The 27320-nt window shown below is 43.9% G+C and overlaps 1 protein-coding gene across 18 annotated transcripts in view; it reads left to right on the top strand.

Annotated features, from left to right (window-relative positions):
* Positions 1–27320, top strand: part of ABLIM1 (actin binding LIM protein 1) — a 300396-nt gene that overhangs the window by 57525 nt on the left and 215551 nt on the right. For 2 of the 18 annotated variants that reach the window (XM_032313773.1, XM_032313787.1), the window contains exon 1: positions 22460–22660. The exons of 1 other annotated variant lie outside the window; for it this stretch is intronic. In XM_032313773.1, coding sequence (XP_032169664.1) covers positions 22603–22660 — 58 coding nt within the window. In that variant the 5' untranslated portion in view covers positions 22460–22602. Of the gene's footprint in view, positions 1–22452; positions 22661–27320 lie in introns of those variants that run through there. 15 more of the 18 variants (XM_032313792.1, XM_032313780.1, XM_032313791.1 and 12 more) reach the window with 11 other exon arrangements.

Raw genomic sequence — 27320 nt, 5'->3', positions numbered from 1 at the left:
GTTTAACAGATGAGTATATGATGGCTTATAGATGCTGTAGATGGGCAAGTGACCCCAAAATGGGCGAGGAATAACCTGAACAGTATCAAAGTCCCTGAGCAGCCTTTTCAGGTCCACGTTATAATCAGGTGCGAGCGTATAGGTCATCTCTGAGTAGGACACATCAAAATGTCTTTGGAATGATACAGAGCGAATGAGAGACAAGCAAACGTTCCAGAGCCTCACCTTTTCTAGGGAGATAATGGAACCCAAACAGTATGCAAATAATGGACCCATGTATTTCCTTCTGTGAAGCCAATGTGTGCATTTTGTCAAAATTGCTTTTTAATACAATCCTGATAGTTTCCCCACCCCAGCTGAGTCCCTCTAACTCTGGATCAGTCAAGCAGTTGAATCTGTGAAAGGAGTGGATACAGTGGTAGATATGCCCAAGTAGATAGGTGTGCATGTGTGTGTTCGTGTGTATACCTATGTGTGCACGTGGTAGGGATGATGGCGTGTGTAGTTATTTTTGCTAATTAGGGAGAGATCCAGGTTTTATGAAGCCTGAAGCTTATATAAATTGAGGATCCCACTTTAGGTAAAAGGATGGAAAATTAGGAATACAAAATTAGGCATATAAATGAATGTTTACTTAAGGAAAAAGAGCCCCTAAGAAATGCCAAATTTCTAAAAATGACAATTACCAAATGTCAGAAAATATAGAATAACAGGCAGTTAATAAACATTTTATGACATATTTTTTAAAAGATTTTATTTATTTATTTATTTATTTAGGTGGAGGGGAAGGGGGGAGAGAGAGAGAGAGAGAGAGAGAGAGAGCTAGCACAAATTGGGAGAGGGACAGAGGGATAGGAAAAGGCAGACTCCCTGCTTAACAGGGCTCCATCCCAGGATCCTGAGATCATGACCTGAGCTGAAGGCAGAGGCTTAACTGACTGAGCCATCGAGGCGCCCTTATGACATATTTATCTAATACTTTCCCCCTTACATTTTAAACAGCATACTCTTCGGTTGCTTCCTCACATGACAACAGTTTTCTAGTTTTCCCACACAGACAAAAGAAAAATGCTTTTATCCCTCAATAACATAGGTTATTGTTACTTATTTGTTGTTATTGCTAGTTAGAATATATAAAACAAGCAATTTCATAGTCAGTTGCATTCCCTGCTATAGTTTGGGATCTACCAAAAGTGGAACTTTGATAAATTCTATTTCATGTGTGCCCCCTTAATAATGTCTGCTGCATCTATAACACTATCTGTTTCATTGCCAACTATATTCATGATAGGAAAGAACCTCTGACGTTGACGAGGACTGAATCCTTTACTTCTGATTTTACATGTCTGATGATTGGAAGATCTTTTCCATAGACCATTTTTCTCCTTCATACAATTTCAACTCTGTTTCTCTTCCAGTACCCACACAATCCTTGTGCTGGATGCCATGGGACAATTCTTATCATATGACCTCTAGTCTCACGTCTTCATGTCATGGCAGTAGGTGAGTCAGCATCATAAGCAGTGGGAGTGTTCCTGGAAATCATTCTCACACTTTGCAACAGTAGCAAAAATGTAACTATACATGGTAGTGACCATCAGCCCCATAAATATATTCCATGAAACCCCAAACTAAATGTTTCTGACTCAGCTGCTCCTTAGCCAGATTCTTAAAATATACCCTGGGTACTTAAATACTAACCTACAGAAAGGGTGTGGGTGAAGGGTCAAAATGCAAAAAGATGACAGTCTTTTTTTTTTTTTAAGATTTTATTGATTTATTTGATAGACAGAGATCACAAGTAGGCACAGAGGCAGGCAGAGAGAGGGAGGGAAGCAGGCTCCCTCTAGAGCAGAGAGCCCAATGCAGGGCTCGATCCCAGGACCCTGGGAATCATGACCTGAGCCGAAGGCAGAAGCCTTAACCCACTGAGCCACCCAGGCACCCCAACAGTCTTTTTATTTTTATTTTTATTTTTTTTTAGTGAAGATTTTATTTTTAAGTAATCTCTGCATCCAGTGTGGGGCTCAAACTCACAACGCTAAGATTAAGAGTCCCACATCCTATTGACTGAGGCCACCAGGTGCCCCAAGAGATGGCGGTCTTAAAAGGATTCTGGTTAAAATGATCTTTGAGTATGTGTGTAAGTGCGTGCGTGTGTGTGTGTGTGTGTGTGTGTATGTGTGTGTGTGTAAATTTTATGGACATGTAGCCATGTGAAAAATCTTATGGATCCTCTTAGGACTTTGAAAGGGTCCTTGCAAGTAAGAGTCCCTGAAGCTTAAGCATTATCAGCTTCATGATAAATCTGCTTCTATTAATTATATTAGAAGGCTTGTCTCTTACCTCACTCCCGCACTGAGAATGTGACCCTATATTTTATTATTACATAGAGTTGACTTTTAGGATAGGTGGATCTTATTACCCATTTATGACTGCAGTTCCTTTTTCCCTTTCCCCTGTCCCTCCATTTCCCAACTCTTTCCCTCTCTCCCTTCCTGTCCTTCTTCCTCAAATGTAGGAAGAGAATGTTTCTTTTTAAAATTAACTTATTTGCTATTCTTTCATTCTCTCTCTCTCTCTTTTGTATTTTCTCCACTTTTTCTTCTAACCCCTCTTGCCTCTTCTTTCACCAGAAATACAGCATTTTGTGGGTGTCATTTCTGCCTCTACCAACCAGTCCCCTGTGGTTTGGAGTCGCACAAGAGGAGGGTCCCTTTCCCTGGACCCATGCTTGGCCAGGAGACATTTGTGGTAGAGAGAGCACGGAGAGAGGACTGGACCGGCAGGAGGAGGCCCTTCCGGGGAACTCCCTGCTGGTTTTCAGGTGGGGAGGTTTTGTGCCCGTGTCTGAGGGCGTCGCTGCCTCGCCAGCCCAGGACGGCCTTGGAAAGGTGCCCGCTGACATCGTTTTGTTGAAGAATGTGCCGGTGGCTGCATCACTAGAGATGGCCCAGCATGCGTTTCACCCCCGCCGTCCTTCTCTGGGTCAGTCCTTACGGCTGAGGAAGGTTTTCATAAGGTTTCCTGTCACCGAGACAGTTTTGTCTGTGGCACCACATGGGGACACATACAAGACCCACCCTCAAAGGAGACTTTGAAGGTGAGCCACCAGCAAAGTAGCTTAGTGAAACGCTGAAGGCGGTTTGGTAGTCAGTTTGCAGGGACTAAAATTCAGGAAGCCCAGGGGAGCTTCAGATTTGTCATCCAAAGCAAAGCCAAATCCTGACAACTGGACAACTCTGAGATCCTCTGGCCTCTGACCGCAGTGGCCAGATGACAGCCCCCTCCTGTACATGGCTACTAGGTCCTTGGTGAAGGGCTAGTGTGTTTTGATATGTTGGGTTAGATGAAGTAATTGTTACTAATTTCACGTTTCCTCTTACTTTTTAAATGCAGTTACTAGGAAGATTTATTTATTTATTTTTATGTATTTATTTTTTTAGATTTTATGTATTTATTTGACAGAGAGAGCACGAGCACAAGCAGGGGGCACAGCAGGCAGAGGGAGAGGGTCTCTTCCAACACGGGACTCCAACCCAGGACCCTGGAATCGTGACCCGAGCCAAAGGCAGACGCCTCACCAATGAGCCACCCAGGCACCCCCTGGGAAGATTTAAATGACGTCAGCGACTCACTTTATATTTCTGTTGGTGGAGCCGGCCTCTCAAGTTCCATTCTGTATGAGTGGAAGTGTACAGGCTTCCTGGAAGTCTAGGGAGATGCTGTTTCGCTTCTCTACAGGACTGGGAAGGCTCTTAGATTTTTTTTTTTACTGTTGAACAAAACTCTGAAACATAACAAATCAGAGTAGCAGATCATTCTTTTTATATGGAGTTAGGATAAGGAACCCCCATGGGGGATGTTGCACATTAAACCACAGAACAAAGTCTCTCCTTTTAGGAAAATATTTCCCCCAAGCTTATCTCTTGTGACCTTTCTTCTGCCGATGGTAATTCAGCAGTTGTCTTGGATGTCTGTAGCCTCGGGCCTCATCACAGGGGTGTCTGGAAATGGTTCTCACCCTCCTTTCAACGGCAAGCTGCAATTGGTCTACCAGGAGGAAAGAAACGGGCTCTGGGATTTGTAATTGCCTACGGTTTGTGCTTCCAGTGCATTGGAAGGTGCATTGACTTGTTCCTTGGGGTCAACTTTGGTGTCAGCATCGCTGGGGAACCTAAGCGAGAAGAACCCAAGGTATAGGATTTAGTGATTGACAGGGGTATCCCGCAACACTTTGTCGATGAGTTGGTGACTGAGCTACGCTGCTGCTGATACAATATTACTTATGTGACTCAGATACCAGAACGAGCCTTGTGAAGAAACAATATGAAGTCTGTCCTAGAAAGAGAGCCTGTGCCTAAATCTGCGTGACTCCCCAAGGCTTTCTCATCCTTTAGCCTTTGCTGTGTTTATTTATATGTAGTGAGTTTTTGTGTCTCCTTGCCTAATCATGTACTGATTCAGATTCTGGTTGATGGACCATCAGATTCTAGGCTGACATCAAGAAGGAGCATAGTCTTGAGGTTCAGGTTTGAAGATGTGAGTTTGACTTGGTGACTTTTTCAGTGGATCCAGTCCTTTATGGTGAGAATGACCATGGCCTTGTCTTCGAGGTAGTAGGGCCAACCTGACCTGTCAGCTACTTGTCTTGGAAAACAACCTGAAGGAATATATTTACAAGCAATTTGATCAATACCCATATCCCATCACCCACGCCACGGCCCTGGCCCTGCAGTGTTCTGCACACAAAATAAGACTCTTCAAACAATTTCAAATTTTTGTTATGATTTTGAGTATTGAGACTCCCTGAATAAATTAAAATAATATTTTAAATGATTGCCTTTGGAAGTTGCAGTGGCTTCATTCTCTTGTGCATTTCCGCCCTCACACGGCACCATATTTAAGAGAGAGCACATTTGTTTTTGTGCCTGTCCTGGTACAGACTTTCTCGCCAAGGGGCAACATCCAGTTTCGTTGGATGTGTTGCTTCTTCCATTTCCTATCGGTCTCCTGTGTTGGCTTATTCCCAAACCGCCCACCCCCAGTTCCTTTCTCCTTCTTCCGTACTCATCAGGTCCGACCTCTGTTAATAATGGTTTTTGGAGGGGCGCCTGGGTGGCTCCGTGGGTTAAGCCTCTGCCTTCGGCTCAGGTCATGATCCCAGGGTCCTGGGGTCGAGCCCCACATCGGGCTCTCTGCTCAGCAGGGAGCCTGCTTCCTCCTCTCTCTCTGCCTGCCTCTCTGCCTACTTGTGATCTCTGTCTGTCAAATAAATAAATAAAATCTTAAAAAAAAAAAATAATGGTTTTTGGAGTACTCCTTCCAGGTTCCGCTCTTCCGGGTCTTTGCCTTTCCCAGCTAATTTGCATCCTGCCCGCCAGTGACCATCCCCTCGTGGATCACAGCAGGACCCTCCTGGGGACCCACATTTGACTGGGGCTGTAGGATGATGTCTAGAAAGTATACTTGTTGGCTTCATAGCCTTTGCCAATAAGCTACTGCTCGAAAACACAGCTCAGGCGGGTGTATTCCAGTCAAGCCGGGATTCTGCCTGTTGTCTGGTTTTAGAATTTAAAGAATTCTACGCTCTCGCCCAGAAGTCTTGAGAGTGAGCACAAATATCCCTGCATGGAAGTACATTTCTGCCTAGAGGTCATGGCATGAAGCAGACATTTCTCAGCGGATTTTGAGCTGACTCTGCACATGTTTACTTTAAGAACCAGACCTGGTACTTAGGAAACGGGGGAGCTCAAACTTCTATTTCTTATGTCCTCACCATATTGCTTAAGGTCCTCCAGTGGGCTCCGAAATGTTTGGCACAATTACCAAATCCTTTGGAAAGGTCTTAAGACTAGTATACATGAAAGGAATTATAAAGCAGCTTTTCTCCTCTGGCGTATGAACTATTCATGAGTTTGTCTTTGAGAATCAGAACTCACTGAAGTTGGACTTGACTCCTTATTAGAGTTGGTGATTCACTAAATCTTTATCCTTGGAAACAATTTGTGAATTCTCTTTGTAAAAAGAGCCTGTAACAAAGTGTACTTTCACATTCCCAGGCATGCCAGAAAAAAAGACATTGGACCCCACAGCCACGCAGGAAGGGGGAGGCTGATTTGCCCTGCCATTAAGTTAATCTTTTTTCCCCTCGGACTGACCAAAGGTAGGCTTTGCCAGTGAATCCCTTTATTGAAAATTATATAAAAAATAAATGAGCTATAACCAATTTAAAGAAAGCTTGAAACTGGGTATTAGGAAATCTCTGCCGATGTGTAATGCACATCCTAACTTCTAGTTTTGTAACTGGCTGAACAAATTTATAGATAATCTCCCTTTTTGAAAATAGTCTACTGAGAAACACTGTACAGTTACATTTTCATAGTTTATGTGGTAACAATTTAATCTCTTGTTACTCACTCCAAGGTACCTTAGAGATGTAACATTAGGAGACAGAATGTATGTGGCAGGGAAGTAGGGAGAGAGTAGGAGAAGTCGGGGGGAGAGAGAGAGAGAGAGAGAGAGAGAGAAAATGGGAAATTGTTTGAGTCACTGAGTAACTAGAAAAACCAAACCAAAAAATGCCAAGTAAATTACAGATGGCAGGTGGCAGCCTGAATTTAGGCATAGAGTCTCATAGGCATAAAATATCCCTATTTGAAAGTCGGTCCTTGCTGTTCTCAATACACTGTTGAGAAGTGGCTCCTGTTTCTTGAGTGCTAAGTCCAATAGCTTTTGTTCGCTGGCGTTTCTGGCAACGTGAGTATACACTTTACACATTGTCTCTATGAGGAGAATCCACAGGTATCTCAGGGATGAAGATAGAGTACATTGACTCTGAAAAGGGATCATTGAGCTCGTTCTGGTGAGAAGGCACGCAAGTTTCATGTGAGAACCTGGTTCTCCAGTAGAGGGTGGTGGTGGACCATGCCCCCAGCCCGAGCTCGGGAGCCTTCTGAACTCTTGTTCAAATGTGTGTGACTGATGAGCTATTTTACACTATATTCTCGCAGTATTTCATGTAAGCTAGGGCCAAATTCAATGTATAGAATGGGTAATGTGTAAAGCACAGACCAGATACTTTGGAGGCAATGTAGGTGACTGACCAAATCATGAGCTGTATGGGCAGCTCTCAGGGCGGTCCTCCTGTGGTCTTTAAGAGTGTGGGCTGGGGACAGAGTTGATGCTGGGATCCCCAGCTGAAGGCGATGGGACCTGAGAGGAAGTTGTTTCATTTTTCTCAGTCTTTGGTTTCTCATCTGTAGAATGGGTATAATAATACCTACCCCTTCTTCCGCCATTACTAAAACCTACATCTGTTGGAAAACACACACAGAGACAAACGACCCTGACATCAGTGTGCTGTAATAGAGGTTAGATAAATGGCTGTAGCCACAGAGGGTCAGTAGAGTGACGAATTAGACTAGGATCTGAAGGGACAGCTTCAAGGAAGAAGGGGTCTTTGAGCTGAGTGTCAAAGATAAGTAAAATCCTTTGGACCGGTAGGTGGAGATTATGTCTGTGAGGGGATATGAAGGGCATTCCAGGCTGAAGGCACATAGATGATTTTACTTTATTTATATCTAAGATTGTAAAACTTCCAGTATTTCACAGAGGCTTTTCCATGCATCATAACAATCAAGTTCTACTCAGCAGAAATTGTATGTGGTAGAATTTCCCTTATTAGGGTTTACAGATGTCTGAATTAATTTATCTAGATATTCCTCGAGTTCATGTATTTAAAAATAATAATGGTATCAGATATAATTAAGATATTAATTAATTAAGAAATCATCAAATGAAGTGATTGTTTAGATAATATTTTTAAGAATGAGTGGTTTGAGAGCTTCTGAATGCCTAGTAAGGGAAAGTGTATTTTAAGTGGTGAGGCTGACTTATTATTTATATGAACACTTCTAGTGATACTGGGTGTTATGCTATTTTAGTGTTTTTCTTCTTTCTCATATATGACTCAACACATAGTCACGACAAACCATTAGTTAAAGACGAGAAATATAGAAAACATTGATGTTAATATACAAGCCAATTTTTTTTATCATTAAAACCTATAATTCTGCACATTCTGTTCTCAAGTTGATATTCACAAGACCCATAAGTTTTATTCACCTAATTAAAATTCTCCTATAACTCATTAAAATATCTATGATATTTCAAAAGCCAATGTTTTAGGAAGGCTATATATTAGATTGCAATTTGAGTTTTTGATTAATAGCAGTAAAGACTTTCCTCACATACCGTGTGGTATTTAGAGAGAAAGCTTGAAAACAGGACACTGAAATATTTTATTTTTTTGCCTGTCGTTCAAAAAGAAAGAATGAGAAGAATAGAAATTGGCCATTTCAGTTTCTTAAGCTCAAATATTAGAATTCTAAGAATCTGATCATAAGTTGCCATATTACAAAGTCAAAATTCAGTGTGTATCCTTCACTCTGCCTGTGTTTGAAGATTTTGGTCATAAACATGACCCAAATAGTACAATGAACCATCACAGATTCCTGTGTTTGCTCTTTTATAACAGATTTAACTGTCTTTGAAAAGTTCGTTTTTTACTTTTGCTGGGTACCACTATAATTCTAAATAATATTCTAAATAATATTTGTACTTTTTTCAACCACGTCTCATAACTACCTTTAATACTCCTGTCCAGAGTTTCATTAGTTTTAAATCTACGATTGGTTGTCTCTTTAACTCTAAATGATAAACTGTTTTTCATCTGACTCTAAATAACACCTCTTGACTCCCTGTGATATGAAATGAGGGAATTGTCCCCTCGCCCCTCGCTTTTTTTCTCTGACCCATTTGTCCCGCCCTCCCACTGTTCTGGGCGGTGCCTTGCTTTTATACTGTCAAGGTTTATAATATTTGAAATCTGCCAACTTGTATGCTTTCATATTTATTATAAGCTGATTCTTTTTTTAAGATTTTATTTATTTATTTGACAGAGAGACATAGCGAGAGAGGGAGCACAAGCAGGGGGAGTGGGAGAGGGAGAAGCAGGGCCCCCGCCGAGCAGGGAGCCTGATGCGGGGCTTGATGCCAGGACCTTGAGATCATGACCTGAGCCGAAGGCAGACGCTTAATGACTGAGCCACCCAGCATGCCTATAAGCTGATTTTTAGCTCTGAAAACCAGTAGAAAGCATTTATAATATTGAAGTTATATAAATATTTTCAACTGCACAAGTGATATGTGATTGGACCTATAAAGAAGGAATTACAATTTTGTGCACTAAGACTTTTTTACTTAGAGAATGTTCTGGCATTTATCAAAGCCTCATCATCAAAGTGCCCTCGGCCAAATTCTTTTTTTTTTTTTCTCAAAATTATGTAATTTTTTTCATTTGCTTCACATTTGGACTGTGATTTTCTTATACAGATTTTTAATTTACATAGAGCTTTTAATTCCAATTCTTTTTTTTTCCCCCTTAAGCAAAATGTACATATCAACAGCATCACCAAGATCTCCCATCCTCTTAATGATACTAACTTGTTGAATGAAATACACTTTTTGAAGATGCTTTCTTGGGACCATGTTCTAATTTGGACTCACTGGATTCTAGATCTGTCGTAACTGCTCTTAGGGGATTCTCGGCCACCCCCATTTAATTCTTAAACTAATTCTGTGTTTTCTTGGAATCAGTAGCTTTATGTTTGAGGATTAATTTTTCCTTCTTTTTTTTTTTTTTCTTTTAAGTAGGCTTCATGCCCAGTATCGAGCCCAGTGTGGGGCTTGAACTTACCACCCTGACATCTAGATCTGAGTGGAGATCAAGAGTCGGACGGAGGCTTAAGATTTAGCCTCCTGGGCACCCCTAATTTTTTCTTCTGTTTGAGTTCATCTTCAAGTAACTTTTCAGTAAGGGTGCGTGAGAAGTAAATTGAATATTTGCATGTCTGAAAATGCCTTACTATGCCCACATGCTTGTTGGACCAGGTATAGATATCCAGATTCAAAGCCATGTTTTTCTTAAAACTCAAAAGGCTTTGTTCTACTATCTCCTGACATCCACAGGGTCTGCCAAGCCTGGTGGCGGCTAGAATCCTTTTACTTCCTTGGTAGCCTGATCTGGTCTCTGATAGATCGCCTTGATCTCTTTGTAGATCTCTGTATCTTCAGAGTTTCGAAATTCCACCAGGACATGCTTGCTGTTCGACTGTTGTCTTATTCAGCCCGTTCCATATAAAGACCAATGTCTTCCAACATGGAGAATTGTCCCTCTACTTTGTTCTCTCTCTCTCTCTTTTTTAATTTAAAGATTTTTATTTATTTATATGACAGACAGAGATCACAAGTAGGCAGAGAGAGGCAGAAAGAGAGAGGAGGAAGCAGGCTCCCTGCGGAGCAGAGAGCCCGATGTGGGGCTCGATCCCAGGACCCTCAGACCGTGACCTGAGCTGAAGGCAGAGACTTAACCCACTGAGCCACCCAGGTGCCCTACTTTGTTCTCTCCTGATGAGACTCCTAATATATGAACGCTAACCCTCTTCCATGTCTCTTAATTCTTTTTTCATATTTTCAGTGTCTTTTTTTATTTTGCTCTACCTTGTTGGAGATCTTGACATTTTTATTTTCATAATGATTTCATATTTATTTTTATTTATTTAAATAGGCTCTATGCCCAGCGTGGAGCCCAGCACAGGGCTTGAACTGAGATCAAGACCTGAGTTGAGATCGAGAGTCAGACGCTTAACTAAGTGAGCCACCAAGGCACCCCTAATACTGGTTTTTAATTTGTCAAAACTCTATTTTTCTCTGGCTCCTTTTATTTTTTCTCATCTTTATTTCATGGATACAGTGTGTTCTTAAACACCTGAAAGGATATGAATTGAATATGAGTTTGTGTTTAGGTCCTCTTCTGTTGCATGAATTATATGTTTTCTCTAGAATCCTATGTTTGTATTTTCATCTTGACCCCTCTTTGTGCTGGTTGTTTTCCTTAAATATCTAGTAATTCTTAGTTGTTCCTTCAACTATGTTAATGAACTAATCAGGAAATTTCTATTTGGGCGATTGATTTTTTCTTTTGTTTCTTTGCTGGCATAATTTTCCATGGTAGTTGTCTTGGTCTGCATGTACAAGAAGAGGTCTCTACAGTACAATCTTTAAAAATATTTAATTTATGGAACTAAAACAATTTTTACTTTAAATCACTTACATACCTAAGCGAAATGGCAAAATGATTTTTTAAAACCCTAAAGGGCATTATAGCATTTTATATTCACATGAATAGGTTTGGAGAACCAAGTTTAAACATTGATGATGTGAAGAATAGTGGAATCCCTAAAATTGAAATGTAGGGCAATCTAACGAAGGAGGTTTATTAGACTAAGTGATGCGTGTGGGTTTTCTCTTTCATAGTAAAGTGCCAGTCTCCCTCTCGTCTGGCTCTGTTCCTGTGATGTGACGGTTTAGGTGCCCACGAACACATGATGTCCTCCTATCTGTCGTTAGAAGCCCTTTGCACACACTCTGTGTGAAGCCACACCCTCCTGACAGACCCGCCCCTGCTGGTGTTCTTACCCCTGCTCGCTGGCAGTGGCTGGGGTGGCGGCTTCGGCTCAGTGGCCCAGCCTGGGGCTGGCTCTTGCCCCCCGGCTGTCCTGCTGTGCGTAACAGCTGTCTGGGAAGCCCGGGGTTGGCTCCCCAGGACTCACCCAGCCCACGCTCAGCAGCTTTGCCCCCAGGCCCCAGAGGCCTTTCGAGGCGCCAGATGCCAGCTCTTCCTTCCAGCTCGTACTTCTTAGCAACCGTTCATCTCTGACTCAGACTGTTTTATAAGGGGCACTTAAATTTTTTAAAAACCCACCTCAGCGTGACCTTACAGAAGCGCGTGATGAGTGGGGGCGGGGAAGAAGACAGGCCATGTTGGTGGACAGGGAGGCCGAGAATTGTTCGTCTCTGATAGCACAGATGGAGAAGCAAAGGTCTGACCTGGAACCCTTGTTCGCCTGCTTCTTCAGGTTGCCCTGAGTCACGGGCCTGGGAGAGTTAGACTATTAGGGATTCTTGTTCATACTGAGCCCAAGTGGATGAGTCCGCTTAGCACTAGGACTTTGTGGTGATGAGTGACAAGATCCCGCCAGCGTGTGGTGCAGGCTGACTTGTGTCCTCCCAGAATTCACATGTTGAAGCCCTACCCCGCAGTACCTCAGAATGTGACTGGGGGAATTGAGCCTTTAATTTAAAAATATAATTAAAATGGGGTCACTAGGGTGGGCCGTAATCTCATGGGACCTGTGTCCTTGCACAATGAGGATATTTGGACACAGAGGAAGCGACGGCTAGACACATCCACGCACAGAGGGGCGACCCGGTGAGGACAGAGAGAAGGTGAGCCTCCGTAAGCCAAGGAGAGAGCCCTCAGGAGCCAAACCTGCCAGCCGACGCCTTGATCTTGGACTTCTGGCCTCCAGAACTGGGAGAAAATGAATTTCTGTTGCTTAAGCACCCCAGTCCGTGGTCTTCTGTTGTGGCAGCCCTCACAAACGGATACAGAGTCTTATGCCAGCAAATTCTGATTCTTTCCCTGCTGGGCTCAGGGATGAAGGTAGGTAGAAGGCATTCTCTGGGGCCTGGCCAAGGAGCCCCGACCTCCTGATCCTAAAACCTGCATCTTTGACTTCAGGCTGCTGGTGCTGTCAAGGAAGGATTGTGATGCATGTTGCTGAGTTCTGACTTTCACGAGCGAGACCAGAGAGACCGTACCTGGGAGAATTTCACAGGTGTGCGAGAGTAATTGCGTGGGATGTTCGCTGGGATATGCTGATGAGGACCAGCTGCACAAGTCACGGCAAGAAGAATCTGGAGGTTCTGGTTTGCCAAAGAATCTGACACCCCAGTGAGCTCTTGATTGCTGAGATGAAAATTTGAAGTTCCTTGGTTTGGTTGTGCAAAGCTTCATGAATGGAAAATGTCCTTTCCATTTTATATGTCCTTTCCTCCCCAGCTCTTCAATGCCATTGCGTTATCATGGGTTCTTTCTTTCTTTCTTTCTTTTCTTTCTCTCCTTGAGAGCGGTGGGGAGAGGCAGAGAGAGAGGGGGAGAGAGAGAGAGAGAGAGAGAATCTTAAGCAGACTCCACACCAGTGCAAAGCCTGATGTGGGGCTTGATCTCATGACCTGAGCTGAAACCAAGAGTCAGTTGCTTAAATAAATGAGCCATCCAGGTGCCCCTCACTGGAAATTCTGGCACCAGAATTCTTTTTTTTTTTTTTAATATTTTATTTGACACACACAGAGAGAGGCACAAGTGGGGAGAGGGGCAGGCAGAGGGAGAGAGAGAGGCAGATGCCCCACTGATCAGAGAGCCCAATGCAGGGCTCGATCCCAGGCCCCTGGGATCATGACTTGACCCAAAGACAGACACTTAACTGACTGAGCCACCCAGGTGCCCCCGGAATTCTTTAACTTGAGAAACTTGAACTCTGATGGACCACGTTCTGACCTGAGTCTCAGGCGGTTGATTCTACATCGTTCTCTCACTCTGTGGCCTCAGTTTTCTTCACATTCAAAGGGACATAATCCCTCCTCCCCATTTTACAGAAATGTACTTTGGGTGTTGTAGGCCTTAATTTGTAATAAGAAAGTGGACTTCAGAAAGGCCCTTTCCCCCGTTCAACTTGACTTTGAAAAAGCGATGTTGCCTCCCTGAGCCTTGCTCCCCTCCTCTGAAAAATGGGGAGAGTCATGCCTGCTTGAAAGGGCGTTATGGGTACAGAGTAATTAACCTTGCATTAATCCGTGCACACTTTAAGAGCCTGAGAAATGTTAGTTGTGGATGGACAAGCATGAGGATGACATTTTTAAATCATTGACATTACTAATAAGAGGTGACTTTGTGGCTGTGGATGTCCTCCTGAGCTGTTGCTCTGTTCCATAAGAGGAACATCTGCTTTAAGACACAGGTTAGTGTGTCTTAAAGCAGTGTGAAACTGCTTTAAGACACACTAAAGACACACTGTTACATAGTGTGAAACTATGTAACCTGAGGGCTGATGAAAAAGGGTATAGGATTTAGGATAACGTGTGGAGATGTAACTGGAGAATGACGTCTCATTCCAGGCGCCTGGGTGGCTCAGTCGGTTAAGCATCTGCCTTCAGCTCAGGTCATGATCTTAGGGTCCTCGGATGGAGCCCCACATCAAGCTCCCTGCTCAATGGGAAGTCGGCTTCTCCCTCTGCCCCCTCCCGCTCTCCCCCTGCTCCTGGTTGTGCAGGCTCTCAATCTCTCTCAAAAATAAATAAAATCTTTAAAAAAAAAAAAAGTGAGGTCTCATTCCTTTTACCTACAAATGGGGAAATCTCGGTATATACTGTAAAGCAGCCTTTCTCCAGGGTTTCTATGCACGGAAATTGCCAGGAAACCTTGTTAAAAGGTAGATCCTGATTTGGTAGGCAGTCGTAGGGCTGGGTCCCGAGGTCCTGCAGTTCTAACGAGTTCCCAGATGAGGGCGTTGCTGATGCCCCAGGTGGACTGGGAGGAGCCAGACCCTGGAACAGCCGGTGAGGCTGACCAGGATCCCGATTTGTAAATTCCTCTGTTATCAACCCATGATTATTTTTCTATTGACTTACATTAAACTTCAGAACAATTTTGTTTCATTTCTCATTTTATTTTATTTTTTTAAGATTTCGTTTATTTCAGAGAGAGAAATCACAAGTGATGGTGGAGAGGGCTAGAAGGAGGGGCAGAGAAAGGGGCAGAGCGAGAAGCAGACTCCCAATGAGGGGCTTGATCCCAGGACCCCAAGATCATGACCTGAGCCAAAGGCAGACACCCAAATGACCGAGCCACCCAGGCACCCCTCATTTCTCATTTCACATTGGCCATCTTGCTACTATCCTGCCCCCGGTCTCTCTGTCTAGTACTTAATTTTTTTTTTTAATAAGAAGAATAACTGTGACGACTAGTATTTGTATAAGGGTTACTATGTACCAGGAACTGCTTCCTTAAATTCTCACAACACCCCATAAAGTAGCTGCTATAATTACCCCATCTTACAGGTGAGGAAACTGAGACTCATATGGATAAAACAACTTGCTCAGATGCTCACCTAGTGGATGGCAACGGGGATCACTTTAGGAGTTATTTGCAGGAACCCTGTGTAAATCAGGGACCCCAGGAATAGCTGGAGTAGTTCACTCTAATTCATCAGTTTTTGTTACTCCCACTTGGGTCTCATCATGTTTAACAAGATGCAGCGCCCACCCTCCTGGATCCAGGGACTGTGGCATTTATCTGGAATGCAACCCCAGATGAACTGCAGAGGCTTGGAACCACGGAGGGGACCTGGGGCTAGACCCCACACTGTGCGCTCAGCGGGGCTTTGCTGAGCACTTCAACTTGGAGAATGAAGGACACAGCAAGCAGGACACATCCTGCTTCATCCTAAGTTGAGTATAAATTCAACTTTTATCAACCAAATATTTTCTATTGACTGACATAAAACTTCAGAAAGTTTCATTTTTACCTTCCGAGGGCAGGACTCTTGCTACCATCCTGCCACTTTCTAGTACTCTAAAAATGCTAAAATAAGAAGGATAAAGATGAGAGCAAGGTCAAGAATAAGACCACCCTCACAACCACAAGTCTGCAGTGCAGGGCTGTGCCACCGTGCGCAGACCTGAGTGCATTCAAGGACAAGGACGGGGGTCCTGTGTGTTGGGGGCTGTGTAACTGGCAGTTGGGGGAAAGTGCACGCACTGGAGTGCGCCGCTCAGAGCCCGCGGCTGGTGTGACCCTACGCTGGCTGCTACTCATCCTGGGACCTGGGACGAGTCCGTAACTCACGGGCCTTCCTTTTCCTCCTTTGTAAAATGAAAAGATTGGACAGTTGGGGAATTTTTCGAAGAGTATGTTTTGTTTTGAGCTAGGAACCCTTTCTTCAAATAAAGATTTATCTGGAAACTCAGAGAAGGAGGCAGATGAGCCGTAGTTACTTTGGTGGAGGTTGGGGTGGGAACCAGAATCCAGCCTTCACCCCAGTCCCTGAAAAGCCTGATTATTCTGTACATGAGCTTCAGAACACCCAGATGAGATGATCTAAAGCACCCTCCCTCCCCCAGATTCCACACCCTCCGTGTCTGTGTGCTCACAGGAACGGAACACACCCTATCTGGAGTCTTCTGTTTGCAGGAGTACTTGACTGCTAAAGGTGATCTTGTCCTTGACCCCAGAGTCTGGTTTTTAGGAAGTCTAAAAACATGTAGCAAGACATCCTCAGAATTGACTTATTCTTAATTGGCTTAATGTTGTTGTTTTTGTTGTATCGTTAAATTCCTTACACTAGACTTACCCTCTTGAATTTGGAACTGGGTAGAAAGATTGTTGTTTTGATTTTTTTATTAGATTTATAAGGTTGTGATATACGTAGTTACAAACTAGTGTAACCGCCTTTGGATCTTCAAATGAAAGTGGAAAGCAGGCAGAGACAAACCACTAAGATTTTCAAAAGTCAATAGGAAAGTCTTTGGAATAATTAGTTTGCCTGTGACCATAAGTAAATGGTTGCTTGCATTAGAGACTAAGTATGAATGTTTTACTGTCAGTTAACTGCTAACTAGGCAGGGTCATACAGAATGTTAAAGTCCCTCAGAGTGAGCTGGGAAGCTGAATTGAGTCAGCGGTTTGAGGGAGCATCCTCAACCTCATGGAAATGTGCCATGTTTTCTCTTCCCACTAACTTTGGACCCTGCTTCCAAGGAGGTAGTGGACCAGCTTGGTGGAGGTACAAGCAGCCAAAGGAATAAGTGAGACGGAACGATGTCGTAACATTGCTGGGGCAGGTACGTGTCTTCTAGGTGTTTATTTTCCTTTCCTACCCTCCAGCAACAAGAAATTCCATCCAAAATGCAGCCCTCTGTGCCTAACACTGTCAATAAATACCCTTGTCCTTTCTTTAGGGATGCAGCTATGTGTGCAATATTTTACAGATGCCGTGGTTGTCTCTCCCTTCGGAGCCAAATGGAAATTAATGTAGAAATCATAAAAATCCAGACTCTAGGAAATCATGATGATTTAACCTAACACTTGATCCTCTTACAATGAAAGTGCGGTAGAATCTGCTCGTTCTGCGGTCATTTTCTTCCTTGTAGACTTGATCCTCACTGCTCTTTCTGAAGCACAGGAAGATTGGAATCCCCCCACCCCCATCCCGATCCTACAGCTTATTTGTGTCAAATGAGTCACCGAAGAGAAATGCCTGTTGTTTTCACAGGGAGTACAGAGGCCTTTTCGTCCCAGTAGCCAGCAACAGCAGGTGGGAGCAAGAGTCAAGGCAGACAAAGTAGGTAAGGGGGCAAGGAAGTAACAAGTCCACCACTGTCAACTCCTTACTTAATGGCGGGGGCAGGGCACGATGCTGAAGGCTTCTCACGCCAACCACTAAGTACATTCTGTTTCTACTTCTTCCCTCTTTGTTTGAAAAGGCTTGCATGAATAACATCCTAGATATCGGTTAATTGGTAATTGCAGATTCTTTCAGCAGGACAGCGGGGAGAAGGCTTGAAGATGGTTACACTGGGTCATTGTATCACACCTCACTGTAGCATGGTGACTACGACCCTTGGAACTGAGTTGGAGTCCCAGCTCCTCTGTCTGCAAGCGGTGACCTTGAGAAAAGTCACTTTCTCTCTAGCCTTCATTTTCTCCTCTGTTAAAGAGGGATTAATAACACCCTTCTTCTAGGTACTGACCTTCTAAGATTGCTGTGGAGAATCCAGTTTCTGTGTGCTGGAGATTTTATCTCAAATCCTTTTTGACAAATATTGGCCAAAAAATAAATAAATAAAGGGAAAATAAAAAGAAACAGAAGGAGAAAGAAAGGGAAGGAGGGGGGGAAAAGGAGAAGAGAAAAAGCTGACCGAAAATATGGGTGAGTTTTGTTGTCTCTCATCTCTTCTGATGTAGACAAAGCATACCTTAGTGGCCCATTTTATAGGTTTAGAAGATAGCTTGGCAGTTTGCCTAGGATCACTGGTGAGCTAGAGCCAGGTCAAGAACTTGGGTCCTTCTGCCTGTCCCCGGTCTAGTAAGTGTTGGTTGGCATCTCCAACCTGAACAGGAAACACTGCCCTGTACCATAGGCACGAGGCGGGGGAGCCGTGTGCCACGATGGTTCTCCCCTCACTGCCGCCTTATGGAGGCTAGCCAATGGCTGTGTCTCTTTGTGAATGAGATTAATTCAGGAGAATCTCATGAAAACAGAAAATGACTCAGAAAAATGATTCTTTTGACATCAATAATAAGAACGTCCCCCCACCCTCCCACCCTCAGTTTTCAGTGTTCTAGACTTTTTGCAAAAAAAGCATTAGCAGCCTTTGGGTATGCAGTAATTCTTGTATCACTAAATTCGTGTTTTGCGTCAACTCATAATTTCAGGTGTGGTGGAAATGGCTTTGGCATTTTCTCTGATAAAATGATTCTCCCTGAGCTTTTGCAATGTCTTGAGGAAGTTCTAGCATCCTGGGCATGGCCTCTGATTCCAGCTGCTTGGGTGTGAGCCACAGCTGTATCTCTCGCAGGGGGAGTGACCTGGGGCAATTTCTTTAACTTCTCTCCACTTTAGCTGCCTCATCTTTAGGATGGAGATCGTAATGGTGCATGCCTCAGAAGGTTATAAGAAATCAGCGAGGGAATCTTTGTTTGATGCCTACAGAGAGAGAGAGAGAGAGAGAGCCCTCAGTACAGGGGAGCTATGAATAGTGACGAGGCCGTTCTGTTTGCAGTTTATGAAGCTGATAGACGTGACCATAGGTAATGGGCATTGATATTCTTAGTAAAGTCCTTAACATTTTCTTTCCAGTCATAAAAATAATTACGTGGAATCTACCTGGAAATCACAAGCAGAAACTAGGTTTGCTAGCACAAAGATACCTGTGTGCTATAAAGACCCTTCTAGTCTTGCGGAGTGCTTTGTGTTTAAGGGCTTGGTGAACTCCAAGTTCTTTCAGTTCTTAAAGTTGATCCTTCCAATGGAGTCACAGCTGAGTTTGGGTTGGGGCCAACCATCTGGGCTTATAACAAAGTATCAGCAGAACATAAGTTCAAGGGGAATGACAAATCAGCTCTTCCCTGTTTTCCTGTGCCTTTCTAGTTAGGGTCTGGAAGGGTCTTCTTCCTTATTGAATATGACTTTTTTTTTTTTTAAAGATTTTATTTATTTATTTGACAGAGAGAGATACACCAAGAGAGGGAAGACAAGCAGGGGGCGTGGGAGAGGGAGAAGCAGGCTTCCTCCTGAGCAAGGAGCCCAATGCGGGGCTTGATTCCAGGACCCCGGAATCATGACCCAAGCCAAAGGCAGACGCTTAACGACTGAGCCACCCAGGCGCCCCGTGAATGTGACCTTTCAAGAAATGTCATTTTCATCTTTCCCAGAGGAATCTTTTTTTTTTTTTTTTAATGGAATTCAATTTGCTTTAGGTTTCTTTCTCTTCGCTGACTTTGAAAGATGAGGCTGGGGCCCGTGCGTGTTTCCTTACTGATAGCGGCTCTTCCTGTCTCTCAGCTCTGCCATAAATCCCATTCGGGTAGGCTTCATCTCCTAGGCCAGGTCTTTTCACACAATCTGTTTTAAGATGTGCTGTTTGCCCAAGAACATGCAGCATCTCTGGGGACCATACCTTCCCTGCAGCCAGAGCCGGGCGCCGTGGCCCGTCGAAGCCCCCAGACAGCAGAGCCAAGCGTTGCCGGGCAGAGTCAACCTGCTGCTGCATTCTGTGCCGCCTCGGGCCGGTCCCTAAAGTCCTCTGGCTTTAAGGTGTGTCATCTCTGACGCTCTGAACAGAATTATCTCAAAAACCCTGTCCAGTGCTCTCCTTCCCTTGAGCAGGGTTTTGTGTGGAGTTATTTGTGCTGGGGTTAGGGTTCTCTGACCAAATAAATTTGGGAAATGCTTATCTTATTCTTCTCTTACAGAGTTACAAGGCACACGTGCATATTCATGTCTCTGAGAAATCCACGGTTAAGAAACCTAACAATGCTCAATCAAGTATTTCTCAAATCTAGGTGACTATGCAAATTAAAGCATTTTTATTCATTTACTTTGCTGACTGACAGTTGCTTTCCTGGGAAGAGTTCCGAGGGGTTCTGAGGGAGAGGCTTGCACTGAGGTTCCTAGATGACTGAGTTACGTATGGCAAGGAACATACAACAGTATCTCTGATTTTTCTTTTTCTTTTTCTTTTTTTTTTTTTTTTAAGAGAGCAGGCGTGTGAGTTGGGGGTGGGAGGGACAGACGGAGAGGGAGAGAGAAAATCTCAGGCAGGCTCCAGACCCTGCACAGAACGGACTTGGGGCTCCATCTCATGACCCTGAGATCATGACCTGAGCTGAGAACAAGAGTTAGACACTTAGCTGACTGAACCACCCAGGCGCCCCAGTATCTCTGATTTTTAAATGACCTTCTAGAAGTACCATTGCCATGTAATTAGAAAATGGTTGAACGTTTTATTTTTTTTTTAAGATTTTATTTATGTATTTGACTGACAGATCACAAGCAGGCAGAGAGGCGGGCGGGGGCGGGGGAGGAGGAAGCAGGCTCTCCACGGAGCAGAGAGCCCGATGCGGGGCTTGATCCCAGGACCCTGGGATCATGACCTGAGCCAAAGGCAGAGGCTTAACCCACTGAGCCACCCAGGCACCCCTGGTTGTATGTTTTAAACTGTTTTTGAGTGATTGGTTCGTGGAGTCTAATAAATCACCCAAGTATTTGTGTCAAATCTGGGAGGTTGTGGCTCGGAAGGAGCTGCTTTGCATTGGCTGATGGCTCCCAAAGTCAGTTTCAGTATCGGCTTGCCCTCTACCCTCGGCAGTCCTGCCTTATGAAGGGGCAAGGAACCCATGCAAGCTGCTTTGGGCTGGAGTCCTGGGTTAGCCCCAGGAAATAGTAGCAGCACTACACGTGGTTTCTTCCTCTGCTTTTCATGTCAAATACGGTAGGAATCATAATTTGGGATTTCAAGGGAATCGGGAAAACTAGCTTCCATTACATTTGAAATGAGGCTAATGAGAATAAAAAACAAAAACAAACAAAACCCCGCAGTTGTGAAAGGCTCCTATTCCACTGTTTGGTAAGATTCCCAAGACACTAACACCAACAACAACAAAACCCCACTAGGGTAAAGCATGAAATCACTGCCATGAGAATGTTAGGCATTAGGCGTAATCAGAAGATTTCCATCAATGTGACTGGCCTTTTGGCAGCAGCTGACATAAGACAGCTCTGCGAATGCCAAGCATTTTATCAATGAGTGGTCCAGTTGTGATCCTTTGTCTGGCGCCTGGTGATTTGGCCAGGTCAGGAGAATGTTATCAGAAGCCAAAAGTTCTAGGCAGTGGCCTGGGCTAGCAGGAGAGTGGTTGGGGTAATCCAGGAGTATGGCTGTCCCCAGAGCCATTTCAAAACAAAACAAAACAAAAAAGCCAGCTAGAAGAGAGTAAGCCAGGGATGTGCAATTAATCAAACTTGATATTGAAACAATGTGATCATGTAGTCTGTCCTTCCAGTGGGTAGTTTATGGGCTTTATATTAAATTAATATCTCAGAATGGTGTTGGTGCTTATCTTAATTAGAGGAATTAAATGATTTACCCTCACACTTAAAACAATGATGTCAGTTTCCTCCAAGCTCCTAACCAGAGGCTGGGGGTAGTTGTCCTAAGCGTCTTTTCCCATTTAAACTGTATCTTCGTAATGTTTCCAATTTGCAAAAGCCCCTGTGTTCAAAAATAACTAGGAGAAACTCTGGACTGTGGGTGGCGGGTAATTCAACCCAGCATCAGGGCATTCCTGACTAAAGGAAAAAAATGTCTCTTTCCTGCGCCTTTCCGGATGAGGTCATTGTTTTCAGACAGCCTGTACCTAATATAAAACGGGCTCAAAGTCCACGGCTTGCCTCAGACCAGTGTGTTGTCAGGGAACCACATCCCAAGCCATGAGGAATAGTCCGGCTGATAGTAAAAGGAACCTGCTCGAGTTATAGTAATTTTGTTAAATCCTTGTATTCAAAAAAGCAGTAAGTGCCCATCTGGTGAGACAATAATTCATTAAACGATAAAAAGGAGGCAGAAGGCTTGGGAAGATCAATCTCTCTCTCTCTCTTTCTTTCTTTTTTTTTTTTTTTTTTTTTGCCTCATGTGTCTGAGTTATTGTGAAATGACAGTGACCAAAATCTGGATTCTGGATTGTGCAGAATGGAGGAAAACCCGAGGGTCATTCCGGGCGCGTTTTAATGGCGGAAGGGATGATTTTCTGCAGGTGTGATGTCAGGGAACTGGTGTTTTCTTGAGCGGTCTTCAGAATTGGTGGGAGCCAGAGTGGGGAGGAGAAGAGGGTGAGGACTCTGTGCACGAGGAGGGAGCAAGAATCATGCAGGAAACTTCTCGTTCTTCCTGAGCCGGCTGGGGCACACCCTCTGGGTGGCACACCCCTTTCTGGAGTCCGGCTCAGCCCACGAACTCCTGGGAGGAAAGCCAGGGACCAAGCCTTCCCTCTGAGTAGATGCAGTCCTTCCGTGTGTGCCCGGCCACCTTGTGAAGAAAAGCTGACATCTTAAGCTCTGAGATCTGTGTGTTTAGTGAATGACCTGGGAACAGACTGAGTTCATGGAGCCTCATCACGTGGTTGAAGACAACCAAGGTTTGTTTGACTGTTCATTTTGTAAACTTGGCATACATGCTGCCTGGGCCAGACCATGTCTTTAAAGATGGGGAGAGTTCAGAGGCGTTTCCGTTGGCTCAAATAGTTTTAGGCTTATTTACAATATATTAGCACTCTATGTGCATAACTTTTTTTGTTGTTAAATATGTATCATCTTTGGCAATGTGTTTAAAGATATTATTAATATAATGAGGTTTTTAAATTGACATGACTATTGGGGCACCTGGGTGGCTCAGTGGGTTAAAGCCTCTGCCTTCGGCTCAGGTCATGATCCCGGGGTCCGGGGATCGAGCCCCGCATCGGGCTCTCTGCTCAGCGGGGAGCCTGCTTCCTTTCCTCTCTCTCTGCCTCTCTGCCTCCCTGTGATTTCTGTCTGTCAAAATAAATAAAATCTTAAAAAAAAAAATTGACATGACTATTTTGTAGTGGGAATCCAGCTAAATTAAATTAAATTAGGGATGCCTGGGTGGCTCAGTCGGGTAAGGTTCTGCCTTTGGCTCAGGTCATGATCCCAGGGTCCTGGGATCGAGGCCCATGTAGGGCTCCCTGCTCAGCAGGGGGTCTGCTTCTCTCTCTGCCCCTCCCCCCATGCTCTTTCTCCCTCCCTCCCTTTCTCTCTCAAATCAACAAAATCTTTAAAAGAAATAAATTAAATTAAATTTAGATTGGTCTGTTGGAGCACTTTAAAAAGAGTCTTCAGTGACTGTGAGCGAAGCCTGTGATTCCATTTTTGCTCCTGTTCCCCACCCCCACCTTTTTAGGCCCCATTTCCATGACAACACTTCCATGTTAACATAGCTCGGAGATGAATTCTTTCCTCCTGAGGATGTCGTTTTTTTGTGCCCCGACATGGGGGCACGCAGGTGCTTTGAGTTTGGATCCCATCTCTAGAATGCTTCCCCCATAGTTGTGCTTTGTGGGAGTTTGTCCCCTGGAGAGACTGGCTTCAGGAGGGACCCAGCTTATCCTGCTCAGCATCCCCAGTGACTGGCAGACACCACCCCAACTTCACAGGTGGCCCGGCACCGTCTTGCGGCCTGTTTCCCTGAAGCCAGCAGACTGTGTCGATTCATGTGGCCTCTTTTGATACTGGGCCCTTTAAGATAAGAGATTGTAACTTATTTTGGTTTCAGAATAGGCTAGCGGGTAGTTCCATGTAAGGCAGATCCGCTCTGTACCCTCCCACCTTCACTTCCGAGCCCTCTGCCCTTCTCTGCTTACCAGGATGTCCAGTGAGCTGATGTTTGCCTTCCTACCCAGGACACGTAGGACCGGGGACCTGGCTCTCCTGCACCTCACATGTCCACACTTGTTGAGAGGTACAGGGGACCTGCAGGTTGGCACCCTCTGTGACTGATGAATAATTCATGGTGACTTCTTGTGCCGTGAAACTTTCTCCTGCAAATGAATGTTATTTTGAAAGACAAGCCTGTTTTAAAACTCCGCCAATGTTCCGTATTCTTTACTGATCTCCCTTAGACATCCACTGGGAAGACAAAAGTTGACAAACATCAGAAAAATAAAATGTAAAGCGGATAGGGGCCTCATGTGGGCAGTCAGCCAACTCTGTCAAAACTAGTTCCCCCTTATTCTTTCTGAAGTGTAACATCACCTGATGTTATAAAAGGCCTCTAGATGCTCAAATAATGTCTGGGCTCTCCTCGAAGATAGAAATCTGAATTTTAATTATAAGGTGCACCTTAATTAATATTAATGTATTACTAGTATTTGAAGTTGGAAACTCTGATTCGATGGCTTTTCCTAAGTGAAAGGGATAAAATTAGAATATCTCAAGATGTCTGCATGTCTCTATTTGAATAAACTTGGAGCCCTCTCTTTTCCCTGCACTGTAAAAAGAGTGGATTTTGGTTTTGATTTCCAGGAAAGGTAGGGCAGGTTTTAGAAAATCTTCCATGACAGAGAGATTATAAGTAAACTGAGTAAGCCATATATCTGATTATATTTTTTTGAGGTCAAACTGGAAAAAAAGAAATAATCTTTCAAAAGAATTTCATTTCTTTTCTCCATTTTTTGACTACTCTTTCTTTCTACTCCATGGCATATTTTTAAGGGATTTGGAGTCTTTCCACTCGTTGCCAGCTGGAATTTACAGAACGTGTATCTCTAGAACACTCAACAGTTGACTTGAATCTCGGTCATAATTAAATGGGAAGGCTGACAGATTATTCTGAGACTCAGAAACAGGCACACCTTATGTTTGGAACATAAGGACTTTCACTACCCTGCATTGTTTTAAAAGTATCCTCCATTGGGAAAATTGACAATACATTTCACTTACCTACTTTTTAAATGGAAGGATATTCTGAATGGATCTATAACAAACAAGTTTGACCACTCTTAAATTTTGTCTCTTTTTCCTGCACCTGGGTTCCCGATACTTTAAAGCTTTAACAAAGCTATCCTTGCTCACCCATCACTCTTTAATGAGTACATCATTCTGCCCTTTCTCTCCTGGCACACCTTGAAAGCATTGGCTACTTAGATGACTGTTGATTTACTACCTTCTGCTCTAAATGATACGCTTAGAGCTGGTGTTTGCATACAATTAATAGTAGTTTAGGCATACAAGGCACCCAACCTACTCCTTTATATGAACATCTAACTGTTGGGGTGCCTGGCTGGCTCAGCGGGTGGAGCGTGCAATTCTCAGGTTGTGGGTTCCAGCCCCCCGTTGGGTGTGGAGACCACTTAGAAATAAAATCTTTAAAGGTTGGGGTGACCATCAGGATATCAATTCAGAATACCGGGACTGGGATTTTGCAAAACTTATCTCTAAACCCCATTCCCTTCCAAAAAGGGGGGGGGGGGTGAAACGTGCTGGCGAGCACTCCTTTTAGATTTCATCTGAGAGAATGGAATGCTGGACAGGTTTTTCTGCTTTAAGAGGCAGTCACAGCTGCCACTGCAAATGAGCTCTGCCAAGGTCAGTGACCAGTGGGTCAATTAGAGCATGACATTGCCGGGGATATGCCCAAGCAGTGGGAGCCGGCCTCAGGAGCACCGGCTATCGGGTTGTCATAGAACAGTCAACAATAGAATGAGCTTTGAGAGGGCTTGTCCCCATCTCCCCTCCTGGTCCCTGTCTCTGCCCCTCCCCCTGCTGTTGATGCTTACAGGCTCCCTTGCCTGAGTGCACCGAGGTACCTCGACCATCCCCCAAAGACCACATATCTTGAAGATCTTAATGGAATAGAAACTTCCTGAGCTGGTATTACTCTTCTTTACAGTACTTTTCCTGGGACTCATACCTCATGCCGACAGGTGACTTGAAGGGACAGAGAGCTAGAAGGTGAACTGGAATGCAGAGTGCCCTTAGAAAAAAGGCACCACATTGGGGGAGTGGTATGATTTGGTGGAAAGCGCATCTCTTGACTCTTTTTAAATGACTTAAGTGGTCTGTTTTCCCGATTTTTCCTATACAAGATGTCGTTGCTTACATGAACCCTCAAATGCAGGTACAGATGCGTGAATTTAATCAGCCATTTTTCTTCTGAGGCTCGTGGCCTCACCCATGTCTTTATTGTTATTATTTTTTTTAACTTTAAAAGAACTCTCACTCTAATAGTCTGTCTCTCTAATTGGTAGCTTCCTCGGGGAGGGTCTACTGATGTGTCATAGAGCCCAGGCTGGACTTGGCATTAAAGCAGCTCGTTAACGTTCTGTTTGTTACCATTAATTTACGAAGCATCTTTCAGCAGGTGGCAGGCACCGTGCTAGGTACTATCGGGTAAAATCTTTGTCATTTAGAATCCATAATCTTGGAAGGATCACTGGCATTATGTGCCAAAGATGAGCTGAGCAAGTCACCTACGTGACAAATTAATAACCTCCTGAGCAGGGTGAAGCATGCAAGTATAGGAATATAAGATGTTAGGGGAGATAGTCACCTCAGGAGATTACGACACTGGCTAGGGAAGGCCCAGGGGCTCCTAGGGATAGAGATGAGCCCGGTGGTTTCAAGGGGCACAACCTGACCACAGATCATGTCTCACCATGGTTCCAGCATGGAGGAAGTTTGTCTCTTGTTCTCCAGAACCATCTCTGCCCCTGCTCACTGCCAAAGCCACAAAGGATTGGGGATTTACATTCCCCTTGCTAAAATGGTATTCTCTGGTGAATTTCAAAGGTAGTTTTTCTAATGTAAACCAATAATTTCAGACTTGCAGGAGGAAAGTGGGTTCCGTCTGGACATGGTGTCAAGCTCTTGAGCTCTAGAGGCAGAGGGATTTGATTCCCAGCCTGGCTTTGGTATCTTCTAGCTGTGAAGTTCTCCAAGCCTGTTTCCACATCTATAAAATGGAGTTCATAGGTACTACTTTCTTTATAAGATCATGAGTATTAAATGAATATGTTTACGTTTATAAAACCCATGACACAATGCCTTACTTAATATAATGACTTACATAATTACTGGTTATGGTTCTACCTGAGAAATGTAGATGCTTCCAAATTATTTATTTTGTTGAATAGTGTCTTGGAATCCAAGACCTTGATTCAGTTTGGGTTTTTTTTTTTTACATTTTCTGTGTGTATTTTATTTTAAATTGTATAAATCATATACGAATAAGCTTTTGCTGTAAAATTTCAAATAATATATGAAAGGCAAGCGTTTCCTTGA

The sequence above is a fragment of the Mustela erminea genome, chromosome 14 (assembly GCF_009829155.1).
Source record: "Mustela erminea isolate mMusErm1 chromosome 14, mMusErm1.Pri, whole genome shotgun sequence".
Lineage (NCBI taxonomy): Eukaryota > Metazoa > Chordata > Mammalia > Carnivora > Mustelidae > Mustela > Mustela erminea.
Note: the sequence above shows the minus strand (reverse complement) of the source record. Positions and strands in the feature narration are given on the sequence as shown.